Source organism: Trifolium pratense, linkage group LG2 (genome assembly GCF_020283565.1).
Source record: "Trifolium pratense cultivar HEN17-A07 linkage group LG2, ARS_RC_1.1, whole genome shotgun sequence".
In the NCBI taxonomy this organism is placed as follows: domain Eukaryota; kingdom Viridiplantae; phylum Streptophyta; class Magnoliopsida; order Fabales; family Fabaceae; genus Trifolium; species Trifolium pratense.
The window spans coordinates 30,704,776-30,720,771 of record NC_060060.1 but is presented as its reverse complement, the minus strand read 5'-3'; the positions used below and the strand labels follow the sequence as shown (position 1 = coordinate 30,720,771).

Here is a 15,996-nt window from a genome sequence, read left to right as displayed (position 1 = left end):
GACCACCAGTAATCGTTTCGTTCCTTTAGTTTAATGGTGGCCTCGACCGCCACTACCAGAAAAGCAAGTTTCTGGCGGCCAGGACCGCCGGTAAGTTTGACAATAATCATTTAAATAATAGTTTTTTAGTTTTTGGCAGTTTTTTATACTTATTGGGGGCTTAGGCCGCCATAAACGTACAGAGGACCTAAATCGCCAGTAATTTTCGTCGGTAAATGGTTGTTTTCTTGTAGTGACGAATGAGCAATTGGGAGGCCGATCGGTGGTTTTGGAACTTCAAATGGCGGAAAAACCTCTTTTCATGGGAAGGACAACTAGTGCACAAACTTATGGATAGAGCCAGTTCGACTCACAAGGGACAAAGACTCGTGGAATTATTGTTTTGATAGTGGTGGTTCGTATACTGTTAAATCTCATTATTTGTATCATAAATTCCACCCTTTGTCTTCTTTGGGTCAGGACTAGGGTTGGGAACAGGTCAGGCCAGGCCAGGCTTTGACAGGCCTAAGCCTGGCCTACGATTTTTTTTTTCAGGCCTGCGGCCTATTAAATGTTATTTTTTTTGCCTGGCCTGAGCCTTTTAAAAGTCTGGCATGGCCTCGTAGCCTGTTTAAAAGCCTGTGTTACATTAAAGCTTCTCTATATAGTTTTTTTAAATAGGCTAAACAGACCTTGAAAAGTTCACATTTAAATTTTTATAATTTCTACAACATTAAGAAAAAGCTAATAATATGATTAACACAATAATTAAAAACTAATAAAATAACAAATACGATTACAAAAAATAATAATAATTATAAATAATATTTTTTTTATAAGATATAAATAATAATTATTATAAACAGGCCGTCCTATCAGGCTTCGTAGGCCTTTTTAGAAGCCTAAGCCTGACCTATTTATGTAAACAGGCCGTTTTCAAAGCCTAAGCCTGACATTTTTAATAACCAGGCCAGGCCAAACTTATACAGGCCAGGCCGAAGACCCCTGTAGGCCGCCTGACCTATTCCCAACCCTAGTCAGGACCATGTTGGAATATTGGAGAGGATGTGGTCTAGTTGGGCTCCGTCAAAGGTGATTGTATTTTTATGGCACACATTATTAAGCCGAGTTTAGACGCGATCAAACTTATTACATAAAGAGATAATCCAATAGGGGTGTCCCGACTCTATGTCCCTATTGTGCTAAGGCTTTGGAGACTAAAAATTATTTATGTGCTCTTTGTCCAATTGCTTCAGATGTTTGGCAAAGAGTAAATAGTTGGTTTGGGGTAGTTAATGTATTATCGAACTCTCTTTGTTCTCTTTTTTCAGTGCGTCTCTAAAAAAAAGGAAAGAGTAGAAAGAAGGGATTTTTGTTAGAATTTTTCTAATAACACCCCAAAAATATCTGGTTACACCCAAATTAATTTAACAACTTATCATAATACCAAAATTACCCTTGTTCATATAATTTTTTCCAAAACCGTTTTTCAATCTCCACCTCTCTCCCACACAAACATTCATGGATTGGAGATGTAACCAAACTTTATGAATGATTAAACATTGAATCACAAGTTGTTTCATACATAGTTGAATTTCTACGGTTTTAGTTAGATTCTACGTTTTCATTTTGTCTAGCATGACTATGCAAATTTAATTTACTTATGACAATGTAAATTCAATTCACGTATAACCCAAAGTGAAGATGGTTCTATTTATACCAACAAAGGTACAAGCCTACATATTTTAGAAGAAATATAAGATTTGCAAATTAAGCAGTAATAAAACAATTTTGAATTTTGTAGGTAACGATAATTTGTGATTTGTCTAGATTGGATTTTCATGAGATTCATTCATTTGAAGAAAAGGGTTATGATTGTTAATTTGATTTTTAGGCATTTTAAATTTGCTTGAAGTACTCGTTGGCTAATTTCATGATATATATTTGAACGAGACCAACGTACGTACGTACCATGATTTGTAGACACTAGACAAATGTAGAAGAAATGAGATTAAAATGTGAAGCATGTGGAAGAGAATGGGAGAGTGGGAGAAGAAGAATACGTGACAGGGATTTATCAGAAAAATAGGTTGTTTTGAAAATTAAATTTATAAAAGGGGTGTTTGGGTCATTTTGGGGTGTAACTGGATTATTAAGGGGTGTTAAAAGCAAAAATCTTTTTGTTAGTATGACATGCAGTGATTTGAACTTTACGGCGAACCAACAATGATTTGATTTTTTTTCTCCAATAAAGTGGTGGAGGTTAAGGAAATCGTGGAAATGATTAAATTGATTTCATGGAAATGGTTGTTGGCTAAAAAGCAAAACTCTTTGTGTTTGTTATATTAATGGAATGAATATCCGTTTAACTATATAGATAGATAATTTTTTTGGGGCAACATTTTGGGAGTAGATTGCTTAACCTTAGTTGTGTAATTTAAATGTTTTGGGTTAATAAATATATTTTTTGGTACAATAAATATATTTATTTTATTCTAATGGGGCGAGTACCTTTTATACTTTTTCCACCGTTTTTTTAGAGCATACTTTTTCCACTATATTATATATGGCTAATGCTACGGTGGACCACCTTCACAAGTGGTCCACCGTGGACAAGTGATCTACCGAATATGAATTTATTGAAATTCACTGTTGGACTGAAAGTTTATATCGTATAGATTATCCATAAATTTTTTAAATTTTTTTGAAAATCATTTGATATGTTATTGAGACCCATCAAGATTTACGTTATTTAATAAACCGTTAATCTTGATGTGTCTCAATAACTTATCAAATGATTTTCAATTTTTCTAAATTTTTTTATGAATGATCCATATGATATAAACTTTCAATCCAACAATGAATTTTGTAAAATTCATATTCATTATAATGTTATTCATGACTGGTCCACTATGGACCACTTGATGAAGTGATCCATATTAGAATTTACCATTATATACTCCTTGTATACAATCATATTTTGCTGTTCAAAAGAAAATCAATAATATAATTTTTATCATTTTAAAAAAAATATATAATTTTTATCAAAATATATCTTTCAATTTAATAATATAATTTTATCATGGGACCTATCTTGATAAGACTATAGCCCATTTAAATTGAATGGACCATACCCAAAAACCCAATCGCTATGTCGGTTTATGTGATATTTAGGCATCATATATAAACAAATTCTTTTTTCACACTCTCAAAATCGTGAAATCACTCACCTTCTCGAAAACCGCCATATCTAGGGTTTTGGAAGCAGAACAACCATGTCGTCGAACGATGACGAAATTAGGAAAACGCAAGAAGACCGAAAGAAGATGGAACAAGAACTCGCTTCACTCACTGCACTCACCTTCGATACTGATCTCTATGGCGCAAGCGATAGATCTTCATATCTCACTTCAATTCCGGCGAGCGAAGATGCTGAAAATCTCGAAGCCGATAACGAGTTTTCTCGCCGACTTCCTTCATACACTGGTCCTAAATCTATCATGAGAGAAATTCCTTCCGCCGAAAACGATGCTGGAGATTCGAGTTTACCTCAGTCGCGGCGAATAATTGATCGTGAAGATGATTATCGTAAGCGTAGGTTGAATCAGATTCTTTCTCCGGATAGACATGATCCTTTTGCTGCTGGAGAGAAGACGCCGGATCCATCTGTGAGGACTTATGCTGAAATTATGAGGGATGAAGCGTTGAAGAGAGAGTTCGATGAAACGAAGAGGGCGATTGCCAAGAAGAAGAAGGAGGAAGAAGAGAATGCTAAGGCTGCTCCGGAGAAGAATCAGTCTCAGTCTCAGTCTCAACAGGTGAATAATCAGCAGAAGAGGAGGAATAGGTGGGATCAATCTCAGGATGAAGGTGGTGCTAATGCTAAGAAGGCTAAAACATCTGATTGGGATGCTCCGGAATCGATGACACCGGGGAGATGGGATGCTACACCAACTCCGGGGAGAGTTATTGATGCTACTCCAGGGAGGAGGAATAGGTGGGATGAGACTCCGACGCCGGGGAGGTTGGTTGATTCTGATGCTACTCCTGGTGGTGTTACTCCTGGTGCTACACCTGGTGCAACTGCTTGGGATGCTACTCCTAAGCTTCCTGGAATGGCTACTCCAACTCCTAAGAGACAAAGATCAAGATGGGATGAAACACCTGCTACTATGGGGAGTGCAACTCCATTACCTGGTGCAACTCCTGCTGCTGGTTATACACCTGGTGTTACTCCTGTTGGTGGTGTTGAATTGGCTACTCCTACTCCTGGTGCTTTACAAGGTTCATTTACACCTGAGCAGTATAATTTGTTGAGGTGGGAGAGGGATATTGAAGAGAGGAATCGTCCTTTGACCGATGAAGAGCTTGATGCTATGTTTCCACAAGAAGGGTATAAGGTTTTGGATCCTCCTGCTTCTTATGTGCCAATTAGAACTCCTGCAAGGAAGCTTCTTGCTACCCCTACGCCGTTGGGGACTCCGCTTTATCAAATTCCTGAAGAGAATCGTGGTCAGCAGTATGATGTTCCTAAGGAAGCTCCTGGTGGTTTGCCTTTCATGAAACCTGAAGATTATCAGTATTTCGGGGCTTTGTTGAATGAAGAAAATGAAGAGGAGTTGTCTCCAGATGAGCAGAAAGAGAGGAAGATTATGAAGCTTCTGCTTAAAGTGAAGAACGGTACTCCACCGCAGAGGAAAACAGCTTTGAGGCAGTTAACTGATAAAGCTCGTGAGTTCGGTGCTGGACCTTTGTTTAACCGAATTCTGCCATTGCTTATGCAGCCTACTTTGGAGGACCAAGAGAGACATCTTTTGGTTAAGGTAATTGATAGAGTTCTTTATAAATTGGATGAATTGGTTCGGCCTTATGTGCATAAGATTCTTGTTGTTATTGAGCCCCTCTTGATTGATGAAGACTACTATGCCCGTGTTGAGGGGAGAGAAATAATATCGAATCTCAGTAAAGCGGCTGGTTTGGCCACCATGATTGCTGCCATGAGGCCTGACATAGATAACATTGATGAATATGTTAGGAATACCACTGCTAGAGCTTTTAGTGTTGTTGCGTCTGCTCTTGGTATTCCGGCTTTATTGCCCTTCCTGAAGGCTGTTTGTCAGAGTAAGAAATCATGGCAAGCTCGACACACTGGTATTAAGATTGTACAGCAGATTGCCATTTTAATTGGATGTGCTGTGTTGCCCCATCTGAGATCTCTTGTGGAGATTATAGAGCATGGTTTGAATGATGAGAATCAGAAGGTGAGGACGATCACTGCATTATCTCTGGCTGCACTTGCTGAGGCGGCTGCCCCTTATGGTATTGAAAGTTTTGACTCGGTGTTGAAACCACTGTGGAAGGGAATTAGGCAACACCGTGGTAAGGTGCTGGCTGCGTTTTTGAAGGCAATTGGGTTTATCATTCCGTTGATGGAAGCCTTATATGCTAGCTATTATACAAAGGAAGTCATGCTTATTCTGATTCGGGAGTTTCAGTCACCCGATGAAGAAATGAAGAAAATTGTTTTGAAAGTGGTGAAGCAGTGTGTGAGCACCGAGGGTGTGGAAGCTGAGTATATTAGAACTGATATCCTCCCTGAGTTTTTCAGAAACTTCTGGGTTAGGAGGATGGCTTTGGATAGAAGAAACTACAAGCAACTTGTGGAGACGACTGTTGAGATAGCAAATAAGGTCGGTGTTGCCGATATTGTTGGAAGAATTGTTGAAGATCTTAAAGATGAGAGTGAACCTTATAGGCGAATGGTCATGGAAACTATTGAGAAGGTGGTCACTAACTTGGGATCATCTGATATAGATGCACGGTTGGAAGAACTTTTGATTGATGGTATTCTTTATGCTTTCCAAGAGCAGACCAGCGATGATGCTAATGTGATGCTTAATGGGTTCGGTGCAGTTGTAAACTCGCTCGGGCAGAGAGTAAAACCATATCTTCCTCAGATTTGTGGTACCATCAAGTGGAGGTTAAACAATAAGAGTGCAAAGGTGAGACAGCAAGCAGCAGACCTCATTTCGAGGATTGCTGTTGTCATGAAGCAGTGCCATGAGGAACAGTTGATGGGTCATCTTGGTGTTGTCTTGTATGAGTATCTTGGAGAAGAGTATCCAGAAGTTCTAGGTTCAATTTTGGGTGCTCTCAAGTCTATTGTTAATGTTATTGGTATGACGAAGATGACTCCACCTATTAAGGATTTGCTTCCCAGGTTGACTCCAATATTGAAGAATAGGCACGAGAAAGTCCAGGAGAACTGTATTGACCTTGTGGGTAGGATTGCTGATCGTGGGGCTGAGTTTGTACCTGCCAGAGAATGGATGAGGATCTGTTTTGAGCTTCTTGAGATGCTTAAGGCACACAAGAAGGGAATTCGTAGAGCTACTGTGAACACTTTCGGATATATTGCAAAAGCCATCGGACCACAGGATGTCCTGGCAACTCTATTGAATAATCTCAAGGTGCAGGAGAGGCAGAATCGTGTATGCACTACTGTTGCCATTGCTATTGTTGCAGAAACATGTTCACCCTTCACAGTTTTGCCAGCACTGATGAATGAGTACCGTGTTCCAGAGCTAAATGTGCAAAATGGTGTGCTCAAGTCTCTCTCTTTCCTCTTTGAGTATATTGGTGAAATGGGCAAGGACTACATCTATGCAGTAACTCCTTTGCTTGAGGATGCTCTTATGGACAGGGATTTGGTTCATAGGCAGACAGCTGCATCTGCTGTGAAGCACATGGCATTGGGAGTGGCTGGTTTGGGTTGCGAGGATGCGCTGGTCCATTTGCTGAACTATGTTTGGCCAAATATATTTGAAACTTCTCCACATGTGATAAATGCTGTGATGGAAGCCATTGAAGGGATGCGGGTAGCCTTGGGTTCTGCTGTTGTTCTTAATTACTGTCTTCAAGGGCTGTTCCACCCTGCCCGAAAAGTGAGGGAGGTGTATTGGAAGATTTATAACTCTCTTTATATTGGAGCTCAAGACGCTCTTGTTGCAGCATACCCTTCTCTAGAGGATGAGCACAACAATGTTTACAGTAGATCGGAGTTGATGATGTTTATTTAGATTTTGATTTAGACAAATGAGAATGTCCCTGTTTTGCAATTGTGAATGGATTGGTAAGTTCTCTTTGAATGCCTAACTTTTATGCATCTATCACTTTTCTGTGTGAAAAATTTCTAATGTGCCATGTGTTGTTTTTGTTTGCCTGAATTGAATTACTATAGAAACTGTGCATGAAATAGCTTTTTTGTTAATTTGATTATCTCAAATTGAATTACCGTGGAAACTGTTGTGTATGAAAGCTTTTTTGTTACTTTGATTATCTCAAATTGAATTACCATGGAAACTGTGTATGAAAGCTTTTTTGTTACTTTGATTATATAGCATGGTGTTAGAGATGTGATCCAAAGAAAAAGGTATTGAAGTTGGAATTGAAATATTGCGAAGATAAATCCAAATACTCCCTCCGTCCCATATTATAAGCAAAAAAAATCACTTTTTCATGTCCCAAATTATAAGCAAAAAAAACTAACTTTTATCATTTTCAAGATAAACTTTTACTTAATTTACTCTCTCTCTTCTTTTCCCCATAATCAATAACCAATAAAAACTGTTTTTACATCTTCCCATGAAACTTATTTCAACAAACACACAAAAAGTCAACCTTGAAATTATCATATTTTACTTTTCTTAATAAGTGTGAATTTTTTTTTTTTGCTTATATTATGGGACGGAGTAGTATGTTAGAACATATTTTATTGCCTCTAACACATAGTTATCAATGCAAAGTTTATGTTGGTAAAATGAAAAATGTAAACTGTAGAATCTAACTAATTTGATTGCCATGTGCACTGTATGCATTAGGGGATTTAGCCGAGCAGGTAAATTCAATGGATGAAGTCTTAGAGATTATTTCATTCTAAATAAGTGCAACCTTTTGTACACTTCTAATTGTAGGAAATTAAATGTTGATGTTACTTGTTTATAAATAATAAAAATTTGACATTACTCCTCTTCAAAAAAAAATTGACATTACAGAAACACATTATTAAGGGTTGTGTGAGAACTTACCTTGTTTCTCTCTTGTGATGCAGATTCCGTATCTCCTTGGTGTTGACAGTCGGATTCAGGTGAACCATATTCATTGTGAGACTGATCAAGTTGCTGATGGTTATACTAAGTTTGATTTGGATATGTTAGTCTAGTAATTTTTTTTATTCCTGCCCTTCTTTTTGCATGTAATGTTGTGAATGCTGACTGATAAGGCGGGAGCTTCTTTATGCGCATGGTTTAGTTGTGTTCTTTTTTTATGGGGACTGGCCCCTCTTTGTCATAAAAAGAATATAAAATTGAAACTTAATTCTACATCACTTGTGTTCAAGAAGCGTTATGATTTTGCATTACTTGTACTCCAGAAATGTCTGACATTTCCTGCCATAGAATTATTACTATCAGTTACAACTGTGTGTGTATGGTGTGGAACAGAGTTTAACCATGTTGCTGTTAATTCTGAAATACAATCAGATTCTGTTGGATTCATGTGTCCAGTTTGCCAGGCAAAAGTACCTCTTCAAATCAATGTGTTGGAAAATGGATCACCAAATGCTGGCAATCTTTAGACTGGTAGTTTTTTATTCTCTGTATATTGATGATTTACTAATAATATTTTCTGTTATCTTATCTCCCAACTATTATTTTGTCTTTGTAATTGAAAGACGTCTTAATCACTACTCCGTTTTAAGTAGAGTGTATTATTCTGAGATTTCAATATCTCCAAATATGCACCAGTGTCTGAATAGGCGGGCTTTGATAATCGCTACTCTGTTTTAAGTAGAGTGCATTATTCTGAGATTTCAATATCTCCCAATATGCACCAGTGTCTGAATAGGTGACCTTTGATAAACATAGTGCGTCGCTATTTATTGTATAGTTTAAGAACCAAGGCCAAAAAACCGCAAAACAAAACAAGTTGGTTTCAGTTATGTTATTGTCTTGTCACAACTGCAGTAGCAGGCATGCCGTTATTATATTCTGTGTGATCTAAATTTTAGTATTTTTTTCATTTAAACATTGGCAGCTGAATGATCTTTATACAAAATCAGTAGCAGAAGTTGACATAGAAGATACAATCGAGAATTATGGTGCCTGCATAAATTTATCGTATTGTCACTAACTATCTTGTTTATTTGCAAGAGAACCAATATTATATTGCAGTGTTGTTTTTTGGTGTTTGTATCACTGTTGGAGTTGTCTTAGAGGTCTTTCAATTGAACTCCATACACACTTAGTATGTAGTAAGTGTATCCCATAGCTCCATCAAGTGAAAGTAGGGACAAGGCAATGAATATACCGACAGTTTAAATAGCATATTGGCGGTGATTGCCAAATAAAAGGCTTCCCTTAACAAGGAGCACTTTATTATATTGAAGTGCTTACCCATTAAGTGATTAAAATTTTAGAGTATCTTGTAATTGAGTTACGATTTATTAATTATCATCTAGATTAAGATTCATGTTGTGTGAACATGTAATTGAATTATAATGAGTTAATGACATTGTTTAAAGATTAGATGCCGTTATTTATACAGTTTTTGTCTTTTTTAGCTAGGTAATCTGCGTTTTTCTGCAGAATGTAGCAGCTAGCAGTCCACTTGTGTTTTTGGGGTGGGAAAGCCAAGTTACTGGTTGTTTATTCATACCAGGTGGTGGTTTTTTGGTTCTTGATTTAATTGGGTTTGTGCTAGAGGTGTGTTATGCTTTTTGATGTGGGATTTATGTGGAATGGTGACTGGTTATAGCCACTTGACAGTACCTGTTGTTTGTTTGTCAAGCTTGTGGCCTTATTTAGTTACCTCAATCTGGTTTCTGCTTTGGCATTGTGGCGTGTCTGTAATTTTATTCTTAGGAATCTGATGTATTTGAGACCCATGACTCCATGAGATTGTATTATCTTTGGTGCTCTGTAGTTGGTACGTGGGTTGTATTTCACCCTCTTTCCCTGCTGGTACAGTGGAGTGTCTGTTTCGCTCTAATTCAGATACACCTTGTCCTCGAGTTTGAGGTGTCAATTTAGACAAATGAGGACTAGTAAGAAAATTAACAGTTTTAGGCGATGTCCATAACAATAACTGCATGCTCTTTATACCTGGGAAGTTCACTTTGAATTGTAGAATTGGCAAGTTCTCCTTGTTTGTCAATATCTTCTATTGATTGTTGATAACTTGTGTTAGAGTCACAAACGTGCTTCCTATGAACCAACATCTTTTGACCTCTGATGTGAGTTATTCGGCTTGACAAACCTCCGTTTTGCACTTCACGGAGGAAAATTGTGGTGGGGGAGGTGTAACTATAGATTTGGTGTTGGTAGTTGATCCAATATTAGGGAAAAAGTTGTTCATGGTACACCGTTTAGATTATTTTTGCACATTTAAAATTCGATGTTTATTTCAACCAAAATTTTAATAAACAACTATGTATGAAGTAAATCAGAGCAATTTTATCAAAAAAAACTAATTGATCTTAATTTGTTGGTTTTTGTTCGAGGTAAAACTGGACCTGATATCATCTTTATCATTTCACTTGACTCTTATTTTGATCATTAAGTCAACTTTATAACACTTAATAAGAGCAATTATTAAATATGGATATGGATTAGGGTTCTTTAAATGGGTAATGTATAAAGTAAAAAATTAAGAGTGGTGATTGTGATAACTTCATACTACCGGTTTACATTTTAAAGTGAATAATTGACTTTAGAGGAGGTAGATCCATTAAATATACACCGAATTCATGTATGTTTTTTTATGTTTATAAAAATAATTTATGTAAATATTTAAACTTTTAAGCTAATTTATAAATTTTTACTAACAAAAATTGTGTTTTTTTTTTGTAAACCAAAGATATCCTTCGCGCACAACTGTAAAGACTAATCTTCTCGAGGTAACTGAGTTCCATTTAAGAGGTCGACCTCTCCCAACAAATATTTCTCCATTTATAAATTTAAAATAATATATAAAAACTTATTTATTTACAAAAATTGTTTCACATAAGTTTAAAAATAAGTTAATCTAAACCGACTCAATGTCTCATTGAATTGATTTTTTCATCTATGGATAACTTTTTGGTGCACCAAAAAACTTAAAAAAATCATTAAAAAAGGAAGGCATATTTAATTAATATTTTTGAAAAAGAGCAATATTCACTTTGGTTTATTTTTGCGAATTTAAAATTTTATTATAGTCCTTTTGTAAAAAAAAAAAAATAAATTCTACAAACAGAAGAACGTGGATTGAGAAGCGGCAATTAAACGGAATGACGAAAGAGATGAAGAGAGTGCTTGAGTTTTACAGTGGAATCGGTGGCATGGTAAGAACCCTAATTTAATCATCTTATTACAATTTGCGAATTCAAAATTGAAATTTGAAATTGTGTTTTTTGTTCTGTTAGAGGTACTCGTTGATGAAGGCACAAGTAAACGCTGAAGTGATTGAAGCTTTTGAGATCAATAACATTGCAAATGATGTTTACCAACATAACTTTCATCATCGTCCTTACCAGGTTTGTTTCTTTGTTTTTTATTTTTTATTATTAGAATTGTGATCTTAAATGTTTGTGCATTTATGAATTGTGATTTTGGCACTATTTGGACAATAACTTAATTAATAACTTATAGCATAAGTGCTTATTATACAACTGTTTATGTATAATCTGTTTGTATGATAAAAGGTAAAGTGAAGTCAAATTGTTTTCTTATAAACTAGTATAAGCTGTTTTCACAAGTTATTATGAAGAACTTATTTATATAAGCTGAAAATAGCTTACGGGCTTGTCATAAGTTGTTTCCACAAGCTCTCGTAAATAGTCACACAAGTGCTTATGCGGCACAAAGTCAATCCAAATAGGCCCTAGATGGATATTTTTGGCTTATTTTGAACTTTCTCGGTTATTTTGTATACACCGATTCTATATGAATCCCCTCTAAGCTGTTTTTGGAAGTTTATTTCTAGATTTCTATCTGTTCTGCAAAATTAGGTTTTACTAATAAACTTGAAGTTGATAAAAACAACCCAAAGGACGTGTCTTAGTAGGGCTCAAGGAGAGGTTGACTCAGTATGCGTCTAGTACTGGTAGCCTAGTCTTGTATTTACAATAGACTTATTCCAAGAGACTTCAGCTAGTGAGCAACAAGTTGAAGCTAATATAAGCTGCCAGCTTAAAGAGCTCTTCTAAAACATAACAAACCATTTTTGCCGGTCAATGATCGTCTGGCTATGCGATGATAACTACGTCAATTTATTAAATATTGCCCAAACAATGTCAGATTTTAATGTACAGGAATTACAATATTCTTGTACTTTGATTTTGCTGAACTAACCGCACCGGTGTGTGTCTCGACAGCGGTTTTCATCTTTCAGTCAGCCTCAGAGAACTGATCATATATTTAGTCTGGTTGTGTTTGTTGTAAACTCTGTAGTTTCAGATGGGGTTTCATTTTTCAAGTAACATTTTATCACTATTTTGTTGCAATATTTATCCTGGTGAAAAAAATCCGCATCATAAATCCTGAAAGGTTAAAGTAATGGAAGCTTTAATTGGCTGAATCCAAGCCAATGTTTATTTGTTGTAGCATGTTATGTTATCCCATTGCATTGGCTAGTAGTGAATTAAAGAGGAATTTTATTTTCAGCCAAGAAGCATGACACGATCCGGCCCATTCTTCCTTTAACAAATATTTAGCCACGATCATCCGTGCCATAAATATTTCAGCCAAGAATTTTATGTCACATTATATGTCATAATCTACATCAATTCAATCTCTTGGACATTTTTTATCCACCTGATTGGGATTTATTTGTGTTGGTTGACTTAGGGAAATATTCAATGTCTAACTGCTGCCGATCTAGACAAATATGGTGCCGACGCATGGCTCCTTTCTCCTCCCTGCCAACCTTACACGCGACAAGGTGAATTTTTCTTCTCGTTCTATGATAACTTATTTACTTAATTCTGTAAGCAAAATGTTGCTCAATAATCTTCTGTTAGGTCTCCAGAAGGACACTGGTGATGCACGGGCATTTTCTTTTCTTCAGATTCTTGAGCTCATCCCATTCTTATTGCGGCCTCCAAGTATGTTATTTGTGGAAAATGTAGTTGGATTTGAGGTTTGTCTTGTTCAATTCAATATGTTGACTAACAACCTAAATAAGTTTCATTAATGGTTTCTTCTATTCATTAATTCTTTTGTGTCCTTTCTGGCCACAGACATCTGATACGCACGCAAAACTGATTGAAATACTGGAAAAAACAAATTTTATCACACAAGAGTTCATTCTGAGCCCTTTACAGTTTGGAATCCCATATTCTAGGCCTCGTTATTTTTGTCTGGTGGGTATTCTTTAGCTTTAGAATATTATTTTCTTCTGAAGTAGAAATGAGTGTTTCAAAGATTTGGGATGTATTCTTTATGTCATCAACAGTTGGTGTCACACAATATGCTTTGGGATATTCTCATTGTAATCCTGTTTTTTTTGCTGCTGGATTTTAATTGCAGTTTAGTGTCATGGAAAAAGTAATTGCTAATTACTTGATTTGCAATATGTGTTGATGATAACGGCCTATTTCACATTGAGGGCAAAAGTAGATAGATTTAGTTATTCTAATATCTTTAACTAGTATTCTTGCTAGTTGAAGTTGTAAACCTTTTGGCTTATTAAGTTTGTGATTTTTGCCTTGAATATTTGTAATTTTTTCAGGCTAAGAGAAAACCGTCATCATTTGTAAACGAATTTTTGAACTGCCAACTGATTCAATCTCCAAGACCATTATTTGAGCATTTTAATACAGTTGCAAAGGAAGATGATTTATCACTAGAGGACAGGCAAACTGTGTTGCAGTCATGTCAATCTATTGAGAAATTTCTCGTATTAAAGAATCTTAGCAGTGATACAGATGTTGAATCTGAAGCTTCAACGACCGGTCTATCAAATGACACTTCTAGAAGTTCAGGAAAAGATCATGATCATGAATATGACTCTATAGACAAGTATTACGTCCACCCTAGCTTGTTAGAGCGGTGGGGAAGTGCTATGGGTATCCTTGCGCTATTTATTGGTTTTAAGCATATTTAAATCATTATGCTCAACTTTAACCCTATTTATTCCCAAGAAAAAAATAATGCTTCTGTAATATTCTCTTTTGAACCCCATTTCCTTAAAAGAGCTTAGATGTTGTCTATCCCGATTCAAAGCGTTGCTGCTGTTTTACGAAAAGTTATTACAGATATGTGAAGGGAACTGGCTCCCTTTTGGCTACTATTCAGGTTTGGAATTCTTAACAGAAGCCTTTATTAGCCCTATGGTTTTATGCATTAGCATTTGACATACCGGTGCAATTCATTTATGTTGTTGAAGCACTCAGATGCTATTCCGTGCTATATAATCATCCTGATGTCTTATGTTTGGTAGCTAGAGGAGTGCTAGCAACACACTCTTTAACAAACACACTCTAACACACTTTTTTCTATTGGTCAAAATTTATATGGGTCCCATAAAAGTTATATAGGTTCACATTTTTTTATGGGACCCTTGTGAATTTCAACCAATAAAAGAGAGTGTGTTGGAGTGTGTTTGTTAAGAGAGTGTGTTGCTAGCATTATTCTTGGTAGCTATTCTCAGTTGCAACTTTGAAAGGATAAATTAATGATACAAACTTCGAAATGACTATCCATCGGGTGTTTGAAAGGTTTTCCATATTTTTCATAAAATATGCAGTTTTCAATATCAATTCAGATATGATAGTATTATGATGCTACAACTGAATATGTTTCTTCTCATTCACTTTTTCAAATCAGCATGTAGTTTAAGTTTATTTTTGTTGGTCTTTTTATGATGAAAAGTATATCTACAGTGACAATACAAAGATATGGGGTTCAGTTTCATTTGGAAATAAAGGTTAAATAACAGGTTAATAACATTCATGGGTTTTTTAAAATAAATTTTTAATAACTGTTTCATAACGAGTCTCATTCTCATAAGTATGAAACTAGTCCCACTCTTTGCTATCCTCAGTGACTTCAATTGAATGTGCAGCCAATGAAGAGGGACAAAACATCACTCAAGGAGCAGTGTCTGAGATACTTTACACCAAGAGAGGTGAGTGGATTTTCTTTATTCTCAGGGATATCATGCATTCTCGTAAGTTTGTGTCTATTGTGCATAATGCTTGCATATGTATGCATGTATCTATCTATAAAATTATATTGTTTTGATTTCAAGCAGTATTACTAATTGAGAAGGTATATGTTATCCTGTGACTAGGTTGCAAACCTACATTCTTTTCCTGAAGATTTTGAGTTTCCAGAACACATTAGTCTCAAACAACGGTATGCTATTTTGTTGGCTTAAACAATACTTTGGCATTGCTATGTAGAATGGTTTTGTTGTTGTAATTTCAAATATTCCTTAGTGCTAAGTATATTGCATTCTGATTTTTATTAATGTAGTAGTCTTCTTTCTTATGCAGGTATGCTTTGCTAGGGAACAGTTTAAGCATAGCAGTTGTTGCTCCCTTACTTCAGTATCTTTTCACTGAAGCTTAGTGATTTTGAAATCACAATATTCATTCAACAGAAACAGATAGTTTCTTCATGTGCCTATCATGCAATGATAGTGAGATCATGTAACACCGTGCCATGAGTTATTGTTTCAACCATGGCGGTCAAACCCTGATTACATGAGTTCAGATATTTTCACCGCAGAATTCTGGGAGAATTCTTCTTAATAGTGTTTAACAGGTGAGTGAGTGTGTGAAAAATGTAATTTGAACTTTGTAATAGGGTTAAAATGTTTGTGTCAAGTATTTTGCAGAGTAAATGATAGGATCTGGTATAATTTATAATGCACAATTGAATGTATCAGAAATTAATTACTCGTGGAACTAAGAGGCGCCTCTTTGTATGTTTTTGGTAAAATTAAGTCGGTGTGCCGTGTTGGCCTTATAGGAAA

General features: G+C 35.9%; 2 protein-coding genes across 3 annotated transcripts; both read left to right on the top strand.

Moving 5' to 3' along the window:
* The first annotated feature begins 3,075 nt into the window (after positions 1-3,075).
* LOC123911148 (splicing factor 3B subunit 1-like) lies at positions 3,076-8,379 on the top strand. Its single transcript, XM_045962503.1, has 2 exons — positions 3,076-7,111; positions 8,090-8,379. Exon 1 carries the CDS (start codon positions 3,255-3,257, stop codon positions 7,056-7,058), a length of 3,804 nt encoding a protein of 1,267 aa, XP_045818459.1. The 5' UTR covers positions 3,076-3,254; the 3' UTR covers positions 7,059-7,111; positions 8,090-8,379.
* A 2,694-nt stretch (positions 8,380-11,073) lies between these two features.
* LOC123911058 (tRNA (cytosine(38)-C(5))-methyltransferase 2-like) lies at positions 11,074-15,996 on the top strand. Of its 2 annotated transcripts, XM_045962387.1 has the most exons (10): positions 11,074-11,359; positions 11,441-11,551; positions 12,864-12,957; positions 13,037-13,155; positions 13,256-13,378; positions 13,747-14,083; positions 14,218-14,312; positions 15,082-15,144; positions 15,310-15,374; positions 15,515-15,996. In XM_045962387.1, exons 1-10 carry the CDS (start codon positions 11,306-11,308, stop codon positions 15,588-15,590), a joined length of 1,137 nt encoding a protein of 378 aa, XP_045818343.1. In that variant the 5' UTR covers positions 11,074-11,305; the 3' UTR covers positions 15,591-15,996. The 2 variants fall into 2 exon arrangements, with proteins under 2 accessions (XP_045818343.1, XP_045818344.1); XM_045962388.1 differs by lacking the exon at positions 11,074-11,359 and having other exon boundaries at positions 13,045-13,155.

What these genes read in the sequence shown, in the direction of transcription:
- LOC123911058 (XM_045962387.1), top strand. Translation starts at nt 11,306, where the DNA reads ATGACGAAAGAGATGAAGAGAGTGCTTGAGTTTTACAGTGGAATCGGT. An exon ending in GGCCTCGTTATTTTTGTCTG is followed by an intron (nt 13,379 to 13,746) that starts GTGGGTATTCTT and finishes TAATTTTTTCAG; the next exon opens with GCTAAGAGAAAACCGTCATC. An exon ending in GCGGTGGGGAAGTGCTATGG is followed by an intron (nt 14,084 to 14,217) that starts GTATCCTTGCGC and finishes AAAAGAGCTTAG; the next exon opens with ATGTTGTCTATCCCGATTCA.
- LOC123911148 (XM_045962503.1), top strand. Translation starts at nt 3,255, where the DNA reads ATGTCGTCGAACGATGACGAAATTAGGAAAACGCAAGAAGACCGAAAG.